The sequence below is a fragment of the Periplaneta americana genome, chromosome 10 (assembly GCF_040183065.1).
Source record: "Periplaneta americana isolate PAMFEO1 chromosome 10, P.americana_PAMFEO1_priV1, whole genome shotgun sequence".
Classification (NCBI taxonomy): Eukaryota; Metazoa; Arthropoda; class Insecta; order Blattodea; family Blattidae; genus Periplaneta; species Periplaneta americana.
In genome coordinates, this window is record NC_091126.1 from 91,015,186 (window position 1) to 91,028,059 (window position 12,874).

The 12,874-nt window shown below is 38.1% G+C and overlaps 1 protein-coding gene across 13 annotated transcripts in view; it reads right to left on the minus strand.

The window, feature by feature from the left end:
- The window catches only part of Cadps (calcium-dependent secretion activator 1), a 942,652-nt gene that overhangs the window by 209,484 nt on the left and 720,294 nt on the right, over positions 1-12,874 (minus strand). For 12 of the 13 annotated variants that reach the window (XM_069837911.1, XM_069837913.1, XM_069837916.1 and 9 more), the window contains exons 10-11: positions 10,204-10,227; positions 9,569-9,662 (exon numbers count right to left, since the gene is read on the minus strand). In XM_069837911.1, coding sequence (XP_069694012.1) covers positions 9,569-9,662; positions 10,204-10,227 — 118 coding nt within the window. The remainder of the gene's footprint in view (positions 1-9,568; positions 9,663-10,203; positions 10,228-12,874) is intronic. The other variant, XM_069837914.1, reaches the window with a different exon arrangement.

Below are 12,874 nucleotides of genomic sequence, written 5' to 3' on the forward strand. Positions count from 1 at the left end.
GTGCGGGCGTATTTATAGTGCGGCTCGCGGGCCGAGGCCTGTTGTCGCTGCGGTCCGCGCCGCTTTGTTCGCTGCTCCCATTCTGGGTTCCGTCCTTTTGTTGTAGTGGCTTCTTATCTGTTCTGTTTAGGACCGGGTACCAACACTTGTTTAGCTTTACGCCTTCTTCCTTGCGATTAAAGTTGTTATGTTTATGTATTTCGATCGCTTCTCTATGTAGACGGGGGAAGAAGTGCGTCGTCGTGCTCAAAATGTCCGTGTCCTTGAATCTTATGTTGTGATCGCCCTCTTGATAGGCATGTGCTGCCACTGCCGATTTGTCGATCTGTCCTAGGCGGCAATTCCTATTATGTTCTGTCAGTCTCGTCCTGACGCTCCGCTGTGTAGTACCGATGTAGACCTTCCCGCACGAACACGGAATCCTGTAAACTCCGGCGGACAGCAGCTTATCTCGTTTGTCCTTGGATGACCTCAGCATGTTCCGGATTTGCTTGGTCGGCAGGAAGGTCGTTTCCACTTCATGACGCTTCAGCACCCTGCTGATACGGTCCGTCACATTCCTTAAGTAGGGTAGGAAGACCGTGCCCTTCTTAGTCGCTCGTTCCTGTGACCGCATCGATGGTGTTACTCTGGGGCGCATGGCTCTCTTTATCTCCGGCCTTGAGTAGCCATTGGCCATGAGTGCTGTCGATACATGGCTCAGCTCCCGTTGGATGTGTCGTGGCTCGGCTACCCGCCTGGCCCTGTTGATCAGGGTTTTCATCATGGCCCGTTTCTGGCCGGGATGATGATTCGAGGTCTTATGCAGATATCTGTCTGTGTGGGTCGGCTTCCTGTAGACGTCATGACCTAGGGTGCCATCTGTCCTCCTTTGTACCATAACGTCCAGGAAGGGTAACCTGCCGTACTTTTCCGTTTCCATAGTAAATTGTACTTGCGTATGGAAGCTATTCAACTGACTCAGGAAATCCATCAATGATCGTTCACCATGGGGCCAGATTACGAACGTATCATCGACGTATCTAAACCAGCATGAAGGCTTAAGTGTCGCGGCTTCGAGGATCGACTCTTCAAGAAACTCCATATAAAAGTTGGCTATCATCGGACTTAGCGGGCTCCCCATCGCTACACCATCCAGCTGTTCATAGAATTCATAATTCCATTGGAAATAAGTTGTGGTCAGAACCTGGTGAAACAGGTCCACTACATCTTGCGGGTAGAACTTGTGTAGCAGCTCCAGTGTGTCCTTGACCGGTACTTGAGTAAACAATGACACCACGTCAAAGCTTACAAGTAAATCTTCAGGCCGCGTTCTCAACATCTTGATTTTTTCTATGAAGTGGGTCGAGTCTCTGATGTAAGAACTCTTCTTTCCTACGTGTTGTTTCAATTGGTTGCTGAGGTATTTTGCCAGCTCATAGGTAGGAGAGCTGATAGCATTGACGATCGGTCTGAGTGGAACCTCCTTTTTATGTATTTTTGGTAGGCTGTATAGTCTAGGTGGTAATGCCTCCGATTTCTTAATGGAGCGTTGTACGGCCGCTGGAATTGACGAGGTATTTATCAGCTGGTTAGTTTTCTTCAGGATTGCTGCCGTCGGATCCCGTGTCAGCTTCTTATATGTGTTGGGGTCCAGGAGGTCACCAATTTTTCGTTCGTAATCTTTGGTGTTTAAGATTACTGTCGCGTTCCCTTTGTCTGCTGCCAGGATTAGAATGTCTTCTTTCTCGTTAAGGGATTTAATCGCCCTTGACTCATCTCTGGTTAAATTGCTCTTCGAAGGCTGCGCACGTTGCAGAATTCGAGCTGTCTCTCTTCGTTAAGGGATTTAATCGCCCTTGACTCATCTCTGGTTAAATTGCTCTTCGAAGGCTGCGCACGTTGCAGAATTCGAGCTGTCTCTCTTCGAATTTCTTCAGCCTTATCCATGCTCACTCCTCTTATCCCAGATTCCACGTTGGCAATGATGTCTTCGAACGGTAACACACGTGGTGTTACTGCGAAGTTCCCGCCCTTGGCCAGTACCGCCATTTCTTCTGGTGTTAGTATCGTGTCGGATAGATTCACTACTGTCCGAGCGGGGTCCAAGGTCACGGGGGCCTTGGTTGTCACGCTGTTCTCATATTTCTTCTTAAGACGATCGGTGATGTGTAGTGATGTGGATGTCATGGTGGCATGTGTCATCCTATCTACATCTGTCCAATCTTCTGTAGTCAGGATGTAGCTCAGCTGTAGGTGTAGTGAATATAAATTGGAAACGGAAAAGGACGGCAGGTTACCCTTCCTGGACGTTATGGTACAAAGGAGGACAGATGGCACCCTAGGTCATGACGTCTACAGGAAGCCGACCCACACAGACAGATATCTGCATAAGACCTCGAATCATCATCCCGGCCAGAAACGGGCCATGATGAAAACCCTGATCAACAGGGCCAGGCGGGTAGCCGAGCCACGACACATCCAACGGGAGCTGAGCCATGTATCGACAGCACTCATGGCCAATGGCTACTCAAGGCCGGAGATAAAGAGAGCCATGCGCCCCAGAGTAACACCATCGATGCGGTCACAGGAACGAGCGACTAAGAAGGGCACGGTCTTCCTACCCTACTTAAGGAATGTGACGGACCGTATCAGCAGGGTGCTGAAGCGTCATGAAGTGGAAACGACCTTCCTGCCGACCAAGCAAATCCGGAACATGCTGAGGTCATCCAAGGACAAACGAGATAAGCTGCTGTCCGCCGGAGTTTACAGGATTCCGTGTTCGTGCGGGAAGGTCTACATCGGTACTACACAGCGGAGCGTCAGGACGAGACTGACAGAACATAATAGGAATTGCCGCCTAGGACAGATCGACAAATCGGCAGTGGCAGCACATGCCTATCAAGAGGGCGATCACAACATAAGATTCAAGGACACGGACATTTTGAGCACGACGACGCACTTCTTCCCCCGTCTACATAGAGAAGCGATCGAAATACATAAACATAACAACTTTAATCGCAAGGAAGAAGGCGTAAAGCTAAACAAGTGTTGGTACCCGGTCCTAAACAGAACAGATAAGCCACTACAACAAAAGGACGGAACCCAGAATGGGAGCAGCGAACAAAGCGGCGCGGACCGCAGCGACAACAGGCCTCGGCCCGCGAGCCGCACTATAAATACGCCCGCACAACCAGACACAGGATCAGTTGCCTCAGGTACGCCGAGAAGAGTCTTGCGACCTCGGATACCACTCCACTGAAGATGTCTGCCGCAGTTGCAGACGAAACGTCTGGTATAAAACCAACTAATAGACCACGGCCTCTCAGCCCGGAAAATGAATCTACATCTATAGACTCCGGCCGTGAAAGCCTACACTGCAAGTAGTTCTCAGTCTTTCCACCACAGCCTCACACACACTACGGAACTATCTTCATCCTTCTCCATCACACTCCATTCCTCGATAATTTTTTTAATTTTCTCAAGTACTTTATAAGGATGTTGTTCTTGTTGCTCAGTCAGTGTTTTTAGTTTCCAAATATATTGTAACTTTTATTTCAAAACAATAATGTAACTTTATTGTTTCAACAATAATCAGTTTCTATAATTTACTTTAAATGCTCCCGTCAACAATGGGATTTCCACTCCACACAGCAACTCAGTATTTGTTATTGCACGCCACAGACGACAATGACAATTCACTTGGATTATTGAAAACAATAATGTACTGCTAATCTCAACTAACGTTCACAAAGCACTATTTAAAAAACAAAACTGTCAGTTCTCAGTTCACAATCTATCGAACCCAAGTCTTCCAGAGACAGTCCACTGAACTTCGAACTCAGGTCCCCCAACTGCAATCCACTGCACAACGAACCAAAGACTCCGGATTCGCCGCACTCTCCAGGACACTCCCCCAGTTGCGGACACACACAAGTCGAACTCCGGTCTCGAAGCTGGCTTCACTGCTACACAAGACTGACTGGCTAGCAACTACTCAGCTCACTTGCGTCTCGTATTTATAACTAAACCATAGTTTCGGGAAAGTACGATGCTGGAAAGTTCTGCAGATGGCGAGAAGATGGCGCCTCTCGAATTCTCTGGATTACTCCCCTCAGTCGCAGGCGCATTACTTCCCCCTCTCTGCCGCGGTCGCCGTCTCTCCTCTCTTCTCTACGCCCCGCGCTGCCCCCCAGTGCTCCGTGGAGCTTGTCCCGTCTCCCGAGCGCCCTGCCCTCTTGCGGGACGCGTGATCGAATCTCGCCGTGGCTGTCACATTAGTTTCAACATTCAATAAATCAATTCATCTCCGAGTAAACTTCGTCACTGTACTTTGTATATTGTTTGTGATTGTGTGTTGTATTGTTCAGGATGTTATAAACAATTTTTGGTGATTTTATCTGTATTTCATCTTTCATTTCTACTGAACGACACTTTAGAGCAGCAGTACAACACTAAAAAAAAACTGCCAAAACATCAGCTTTGTTTACTAGACTTGTTTTCAAAATGATCGAAGTCAGGAATCAGTTGTGAGCCTGAAGGTATGCAGCAAGAAATAAGTAGCAGTGGAACCAGTCAGTATATATTGACGTAATAAGTTTTTGTTCTTAAGTCATTTCAAGAATATAAATTATCAAGGATACTATCTCTATATAGGATGACAGGACAAACTTCAAGTGCCTTTATTTATATAACTATGTGCCTGTAATGTCCAAAACATTTTCCCAACCTAGAATCTGGCTTTGTATTTGAAAAGACCATGGTTTCTCAGGTATTTTGTACACTACATGCCTGGATCAATCTCTAGTACGAGTATTATAGGAATGGCATGTGTTTAAATGCGTTTCAACATGAAATTTTTTGTATGTTGTAATATTACAAGGGCAATAAATGTGTAACCCTTGTAAAAGTTTACATATAAAGTGTAAAGTTTTAAACGTCTTTATTTCGTGATCATTCTGTATACAGGTTTTGTTGCCCTCTCCTTGTCATTTTTCACTTATCGCGAGTTACTCAACAATTAAACAAATAATTTTCTGTGAGATTAGTTACATGTAGGAAGCATGTATCACATTTTTTAAACACAAGTATTAATTGAAATATATGCACAGGTCTCACCTTGTAATAAAACATTAATTAGGTCAGTAATTATTATGCTTGTCCTACTTCAGAGCATGCACCCATTACTATCCTCAACAAAATTAAAATGTTCCAACAAACTCGATTCATTAATGGTCTTCCAAGAGCCACTCAAACTAATTAATCCACAGAGTTAATAATCTGGACAGTTGAAGACTTCATTTCTAATTAAGCATATCATATGTATGTTATGTATGTAAATTTTTACAATAGCAACACCTTATTAATATCCAGCCTCGGTAATTACAACCAAACTTTAGATAAGCACAAGAGATTAAGAGTATGCTCCATGTTTTAGCATGCTATGTCAATGTCCATGAAGTGCACCAAAACGAAGAATAACTGACGTGGTGACTCGTCATTGTGGACATAACTGTAGACTGACTTTTAACAAAATAAACGAAGTTTAGGTTCATCACTAATTATTGTCATTATTGCAAAATTTTAGGGAGTATGAGGGTGGTGTTGGCCTATCGGTCATAAATTTTATTACCCTGTTGACTAGGCAGATTCTCAATGCTTCACACCCATATACTGTCGTAGCTAGACAGAGCACAAGTGTAATAATTTCCTGGTAAAAAAATTGCTTAAAATGTAGCATTGACATTAAGTGATGAAGTAAAAGTTATCGAGTTTAAGGAAAATTAGAAACGAAGTGTATGTGAAATAATGTTGAAGTTCAGTTATGGAAAACTCAGGTGTGGCACTTCCATTGAACTGGCAAAGAAATTATATAAACCAGAATTCAAGACTTCTAATGGATGGTTCCTAGTTCAAGTAATTAATAATGTGTAGTGATATACAATACAGTATTATAATTCGGAAAAAGTATTAGTGTCTTTCACATATTAAATTTTATATTACCTTATTAACATGTTTCGGCCTGCTATTGGCCATCTTCAGAACTCTGCACCTAATAGCAGAGTTGTGTAATCTAGATGTACAATATTATAGTATAGTGTCAGATATTAAATTCAGTAATTGATTCAGTCACGGTAATAATATGGGCTAATACATTAAATAATGTGAACTGCTCTGCACATGTTTGCTTTCACATAACCACATGAAATTATTAGTACTAAAAAAATTATTTCTCTATATCGCAAAGTTAAATAATGCATTGAAAAATTAAATAAACAGCAAGTGATCAGGATTAACGGTTTCAGCAGCTGGGTACCTGGTTCTAATGAGTGCAATAATTTTAAATTAACATGGAAACATGATTTAATGCTCTGTCTGCCAACGTACATCACTCTGGCTCCCCTAATATTGAGTAATTACGTAACATAATGCTGGCTTTCTCAAATGACTCTTCTGTGGAGACATAGTTACATCAATAAAATATTAAATTATGATTTAGTGAGTAATGGCTAATGAACAGCTAATTGAAGGGGTGAGAATGATATAGTCCTAAGCCATACAGACAAAATTTTACACGAGAGCATATTAAAGGTTGAGTATCCAATGCTATTAGGTGCAGTATCATAATTTTTTGGTGTATACTTACATCATTCGTTGAGCAATTTTTACAAAATTTTAATAGTAGCTTCCCCACATGTGTAAGAAATGAATCGAAAAAAAAAAAAAAAATTTTTGTTAAAAGTGTGGCTTTGGACTATCTCACTCTCACCCCTCAATTATTGCATTTATTTTTACACTCCCATCAAAAGAAAATGATTGTTGAACAAATTGAGGCGAGATAACAAAATAAATAGTGAGAAAAAGGAAGTCTTGACAAAACTGTGGTTACCACCAGAAATCTTTACTTATCCATCATCAAGTAAATATAATTTAAAATTTCAACAGAAATTGGTTGATTGAATGGAAGTGGTTAAGCTATTCAAAGAAAGCTGACGGGCATTTTAAAAGTTTTGTGTCTTGTTTGTGAACACAGTGTTGGTAAAAGAAGCCACCAAATAATGGGGCAGCTGAGTTCTGAAAATTTTAGTAACTGGAAGAAAGCAAACGAATGTTTGAGTGAGCACCAGCGACGTTCTTATCACTGAGAAAAAAATATATTAAGACTGCCCCTATTATAACGAACATTGGTACAAAACAACAAGATCCAATTGATTTGCAACTAAGTCAAAAAGGGAAAGAAAAACATAAATTTTCGAAAACAGAAATAAGTTAATGCCAATTAGCGAGAATGTGCTCTTTTGCAGGAGAGAGAATTTAAGTTTAAAGAGTCATAGAAATAATGAAAGTGTTAGAAAAGATGCAGACTGGACTGTGGAAAATTTCAGAGAGCTTTTAAAGTACTGGGTGAAGTAAGACAATATTGTCTACAAGTCATTATCTAATAATAAAAGTAATGCATTGTACACTAGTTCGAAAGTACAAAACGAAATTATTGAAATAAGCAAAAGTTTTATTCTTGACAGACTGGTGACAAAGATAGCTTACTCGTCGTACATTTCTGTGCTCCTCGACAAAACTATTGACATTCTTGTTATATAGAAAACATCACTTTGTGTTCATTGTATTCATTCTAAGATATCAAAAGTGTGTGTTTTTTTTTTTTTTTTGCAGCTTGTATAATTTGAAGGTGTTACAAGCAAAGGAATTGCAGTTGCAATTATTGATAAACTCAAAGCTCTTGGACTAGATCACAGCACATTGTACAGTCAAGGATACAATATAGCAGCTATACTGAGCAACAAATTTTATGGTGTACACACTCATGTTCTGTCATTGTTTCCATAAGCAGTATATGATCGTTGTTCTGCATATTCCTTAAACCTAACTGTATCTAATTCTTACGAAGTTCTATCACTTAGAAATTGTTTGGATGCAACTGAAAAATTGTACGACTTTTCATACCCCAAAAAGACAGTAACTTACCAGTATGTAACTTGAACAATGTTTAGAAGAAGCAGAAATTAATTCTAGCCACCGAAAATTAAAGAGCTTCGTGCTACTAGGTGGATTGAAAGATATAATTATGTTGTAGTATTTCTTGAGTTATGTGACTGGTATAATTTTGGCTTTAGACAATATTTCTGAATAATCAGGTAAAGATTCTGCAAATGCTGCACACCAGTTAAATTTTACAGTAAAAATTGCAGATTTTGTTATTACTCTATAGGTTATAAATCAAATATTTTTATAGTAACATTTTATGTAAGCTACTGCAACAAAGAAATATTGATTTCCAAAAGGCAGGTGATCTCCCGGATGGAGTGCTGGAGATAAGAATCGGGGAAACGGTATATTTTTAAGCACTTAAAAATAAAAGCTGAAAATTTTGAATTTACAATGAACAACAAACCAAGAACTGTTAACAAACAAATATTGAGATGCAGTGTGGACCCTGATATAGAGCATTCAGAGTTTAGGAAATGCAATGTGGTATATAGGTGTCTTCTTGGCGGACATCACCCTTCTTTGTAATATAACTAAAGTTACTTACATACGTGTTTTCTAAAGTATATAAAAAAAACAGAAGTAAATCTAAATCAGAATCACTCATTAAGAATCCATAGCAGGCTACTTCTGGGGTCTAAGAATTTTTTGGCTTCGTGATTTTCTTTAGTGGGAAATGATTTGGCCTGATGTAGCAAGTGACGTATATAATATGCTGCCAATTTTTAGCAAAAAAAAAAAAAAAATTGAAATTTTTATTAATAAAAATTACCTCACATCCTAATGATTATGTCTGCAAAGTTTTACGACCATGCAGCAATCCAAACAGCTGTTCCAGTGGCAAGCTACTTTAGACTATTGTGGAAGAGTACAGTGGAACTGAGACTTTGTAGCCATTTTTCTCCATATTTATTTTTCTCACACTTTCCTTGGTTAAAAATGGAGTTTATCTCCAGTGCCTAAACCTACAGATTTGAAATTTTTAACTGTCATTTTTTCAATCTATTGTGCATGTCCGGGTATATCTGTTTTGAGGTATGAAGCATAAAGATCAATTTATGATTTTTTTTTTTTTTATAATTTGATTTTAATTTGATTACTCTCGAAAATTAAAACTTAAAAAATAATAATAGAAAAGAAATATTTCAAGTAAACCAGACAGTTCTTCAAAATACTGATATGTATAGGCATACACTGAGTCTTAACTACGTTTTGGCTCTAAGAACATCACTCTCTTTTAGAATGGGTCTTAAAAACAAATTTTAGTCTATCATTATATTTTTCTAATTAATATTTTTGAATATATTTTTAATTGCAGAAAATGCCCTTTATCATTACATAAACATGTGGTACAGATATGAGTTTCATACCTGCAGTGGTTCTGAGATTCAAATTTCGTCAGAATTGGTAAGGAGACCATTCTTCTGTAACCCCTATTAGGGACGGCTATATTGTATGTACATATGGTAAATTCTCTCTTAATAGCACCTCTAAAGCCAGTTCTCTAAATATTAGTAGTTATGATATTTGAATTATAAGTTAGGCCTATTTTTGTTAATTTGATGCAGTAGCTTGATTCACTCACCTCAAGTTGAAAAGTCAGAACAACGTCCAATTTGGTGAGCTGTGTGTCACTGTCTGCGGAATCCCCTTCCAGCTTGGCCAGCGAGCCTTGGGATCTGTCATTATATAAAGCGATTAATTGAAGCAGTGCTATGGTCTCAGACTAGACTGTGGCCAGGTTGAGCGTCGTGGAGCATCACGCACTTCACACTTATGCACTTATCACATGAATATGTATCTCCTTTTTGGACAACACGTGGAAATAAAACTAAGCTTTTCCCTATGATGCAAAACATATAATTTCCAACTTGCAAACTAGGTAAATGGAAATTAAAGATTTGAATTCTTAACAAGAAAAATCTTAAATGAATTGAACAGCCAATAAAGAAAATTAATTAAAATGAAGCTGGAGAATTCATATGCAACTTCTGTTTAATAAGGTAATTCAAGTTCATTCAACTCCAAAAGATCATTACAGATGCAAAAGTAACAAATACTGTACTGTAAAATAACTAAGGAATTGCCACAGTGACTTATGCTAAAAGTCTGAATGCAGAAAAATAAAGAAAGCAATTGTAAGAAGCTGCAGTGATTTGCAGTAGAAATTAATGGATAAAAACGCAACAAATAAAGAAATGTTGCCAAAGCGCTACCTGCCTTAAGACAGAGCTTCTCCTTCGACTATGGACAGCAAAAGAGAGAGTATCACTGTATTAGTCGACAACCAACCAAGACAACCAAACATGTTGCTAGTCATCCAATGCTTTGCAACATTTCTCATATAAGTGCAATTTCACTAAAATTACTTATAATACACATCAACTTTAGCTCCACTATTCCAGTAAATATACTGACATCAATTTGGAAATGTCCAATTTTTACTGTCAGTAGGTCTATAAACATCCATAATCTGACCATTTCGTTCAAGTATTGACAATGCAATGAGCAATTGCCAAATTACAGTAATATTATTTGCGAAGGCAATTTTGTTGAATACAGAACTATTTAGCCGACGTCGAATATCTCCAAATGATGAAATGAAAATAGCTGATGGCCACATACAATCGTGCTCCATACTATTAAACATAATCAGTTTATCTAAAACAGAAACAAATCTATAACAAACTTAGCAAACAGAATATATCAGGCAGTCAATACAAAATAAAATACAGCATTCTCGGGTACACTTCAATGCAAATGCATAGCAATTACCATTGCATTTTCATAAAATAAACTAAAAATTTGAGGGATGGATAGAATGCAATGCCGCACATAAGTATTTGCAAAATACACATTCACATGCTCTCTTTCTCTCTCACACACACATCCGGAGCCTGGAATGAAGTAGAGGTTAACAGCACACCCAACAATCATTGTAACATTACTGAAAGCTCATTTATAAGATGACTTACTATTAAACATGCCATGGAAGAAATAATAATGGTAATTTCTGAAAATGAGGTTGTAACAATTTCGTAAGGTAGAGTCACTATATTTTGTTGTTTCAGTGCCATACATGGCTAATCAGTGTGTTGTTAGTTTTCACTTTTACATACAGACACCGGAAACTTACTGTCAACAGATTTCACAGAGCAAATGAAGTAGTACGACATAAGTAATAGATGGATATAATTGTTAGCAATAAGAAAGATTGTCAATGTCTTGTATAATATTGTATAAAACAGGCTTTCTTTAGAAAATAGTAGTTAGTTTTTACTCTAAATTAATTTTATAGAATTTAATTACTATTTTTCTTCTGTAAGGAAATATGTCATTAACTAAAATGGTGTATGTTATTTTATGAAACTTTTAAAAGTTTTTTTCTTTTATTGAGGAGTAAGAACAAAAATTATAAATAGCACCCAAATTTTTAGCTTTTTATGAAATACATTAAAATCTTTTTCATTTGCTGAAGTATCCTTACATAATATTTTGTTACAATATGCAGGCCTACTTTACACTCCTGTACCCACATCTAAAGTGTTAATGTTAACTGAATAGTTTATTGCTGCATTACAGGATTAGAATCTTAGGTACACATACTTTCTGGAATAAAGTTTCTGAAAGTTTGTTGATATGTACAAGTCCTTCTCATGCCATCACCGTCACAGAAATGTAATTAAAAACGAAATTTGTACTTGATTAAAAGTGTATACCATATGTGATTAAACTACTGATATATTAAATGTATATTGATGTCCGTCTATATCAGCCATTTACGAAACTCAGTTTAAAAATGAGATGTACATTCTCTTTAATAGATTACATTTAAAATTTGAAGCCAAATAGAAACAAGAGTCAGTCCTATGTCAGATAATATTAAAATAAAAATGTTTTTCAGTTTTTATAGTAGTAATGACTTAATAAAAAAAACAGGAAAGAGAATTCACATTCTAGGTGCATCCAGAAAGTATGTATTGATCATGCATATTTTTTTACACATGTTGAGATATCAGACATGTGCATGCATAATTGTTTTCCCCTACTCAAGTACAAGCTGCAGACGCAATTTCGGAAGGATTTGTTTAATTTGGTCTCAACTGTAGGACGTGTCAATCATGTTAAAACTGGTACACTGACTGCAAAATGTGGTCAGTAATAATAAGTTTTTTGAACATGGGAATTATTTGTCCAGCAGTACTCTTTGGCAGATTTATGAAATTTATGGACAAAATACAATGAGTGATGGGAAAGGTAAGAAAATAGGTAAGGAAACTCAATGAAGGGAGACATTATTTTCACGATAAGGTAATCATTCAAGATCTCGATACACATAATGAACGAAAAAAAATCGTCAAAACAGAAGGTTCTCTAGTAAAAAGCTGAATGATAGCCACAAACAACAATAGTTGGTATCTGTTGTTTTGGAGTGAAAGCAAAGAAAACGCCATACCACAGTAGTACAATGGCTCCTTTAAAGCCAAGAATTTCAAATAGATATTGCCATCAGAAAAGTCATGTTACTGCTTTCTGAGACTGAAAGAGAGTTTTGCTAATGGAATTACAATCAATACAGATAGGTAATGCGAGGCTCTGGACGAAACTTCGTTGTGCAATACACAAAAAGAAATGCCACCTGCTCAGTGAGAGGGTCGTATTTCTGTATGATTGTTCACAATGTCATGACACAAGTCGCACACAGGAGCTGCTCTGATTCATCCATTAGGAACTGATAGAATCATTTTCCCTGCAGTCCGTAACTTGAAATAAGTGACTCCCATGTCTTCCTGGACCTGAAGAAATTTCTTCGTGAACAAGAGGTTCGGGAAAGATGATGAGATCAAGATGGCTGTTCATAATTGGCCTATGGAACAGGTGGAATACATAT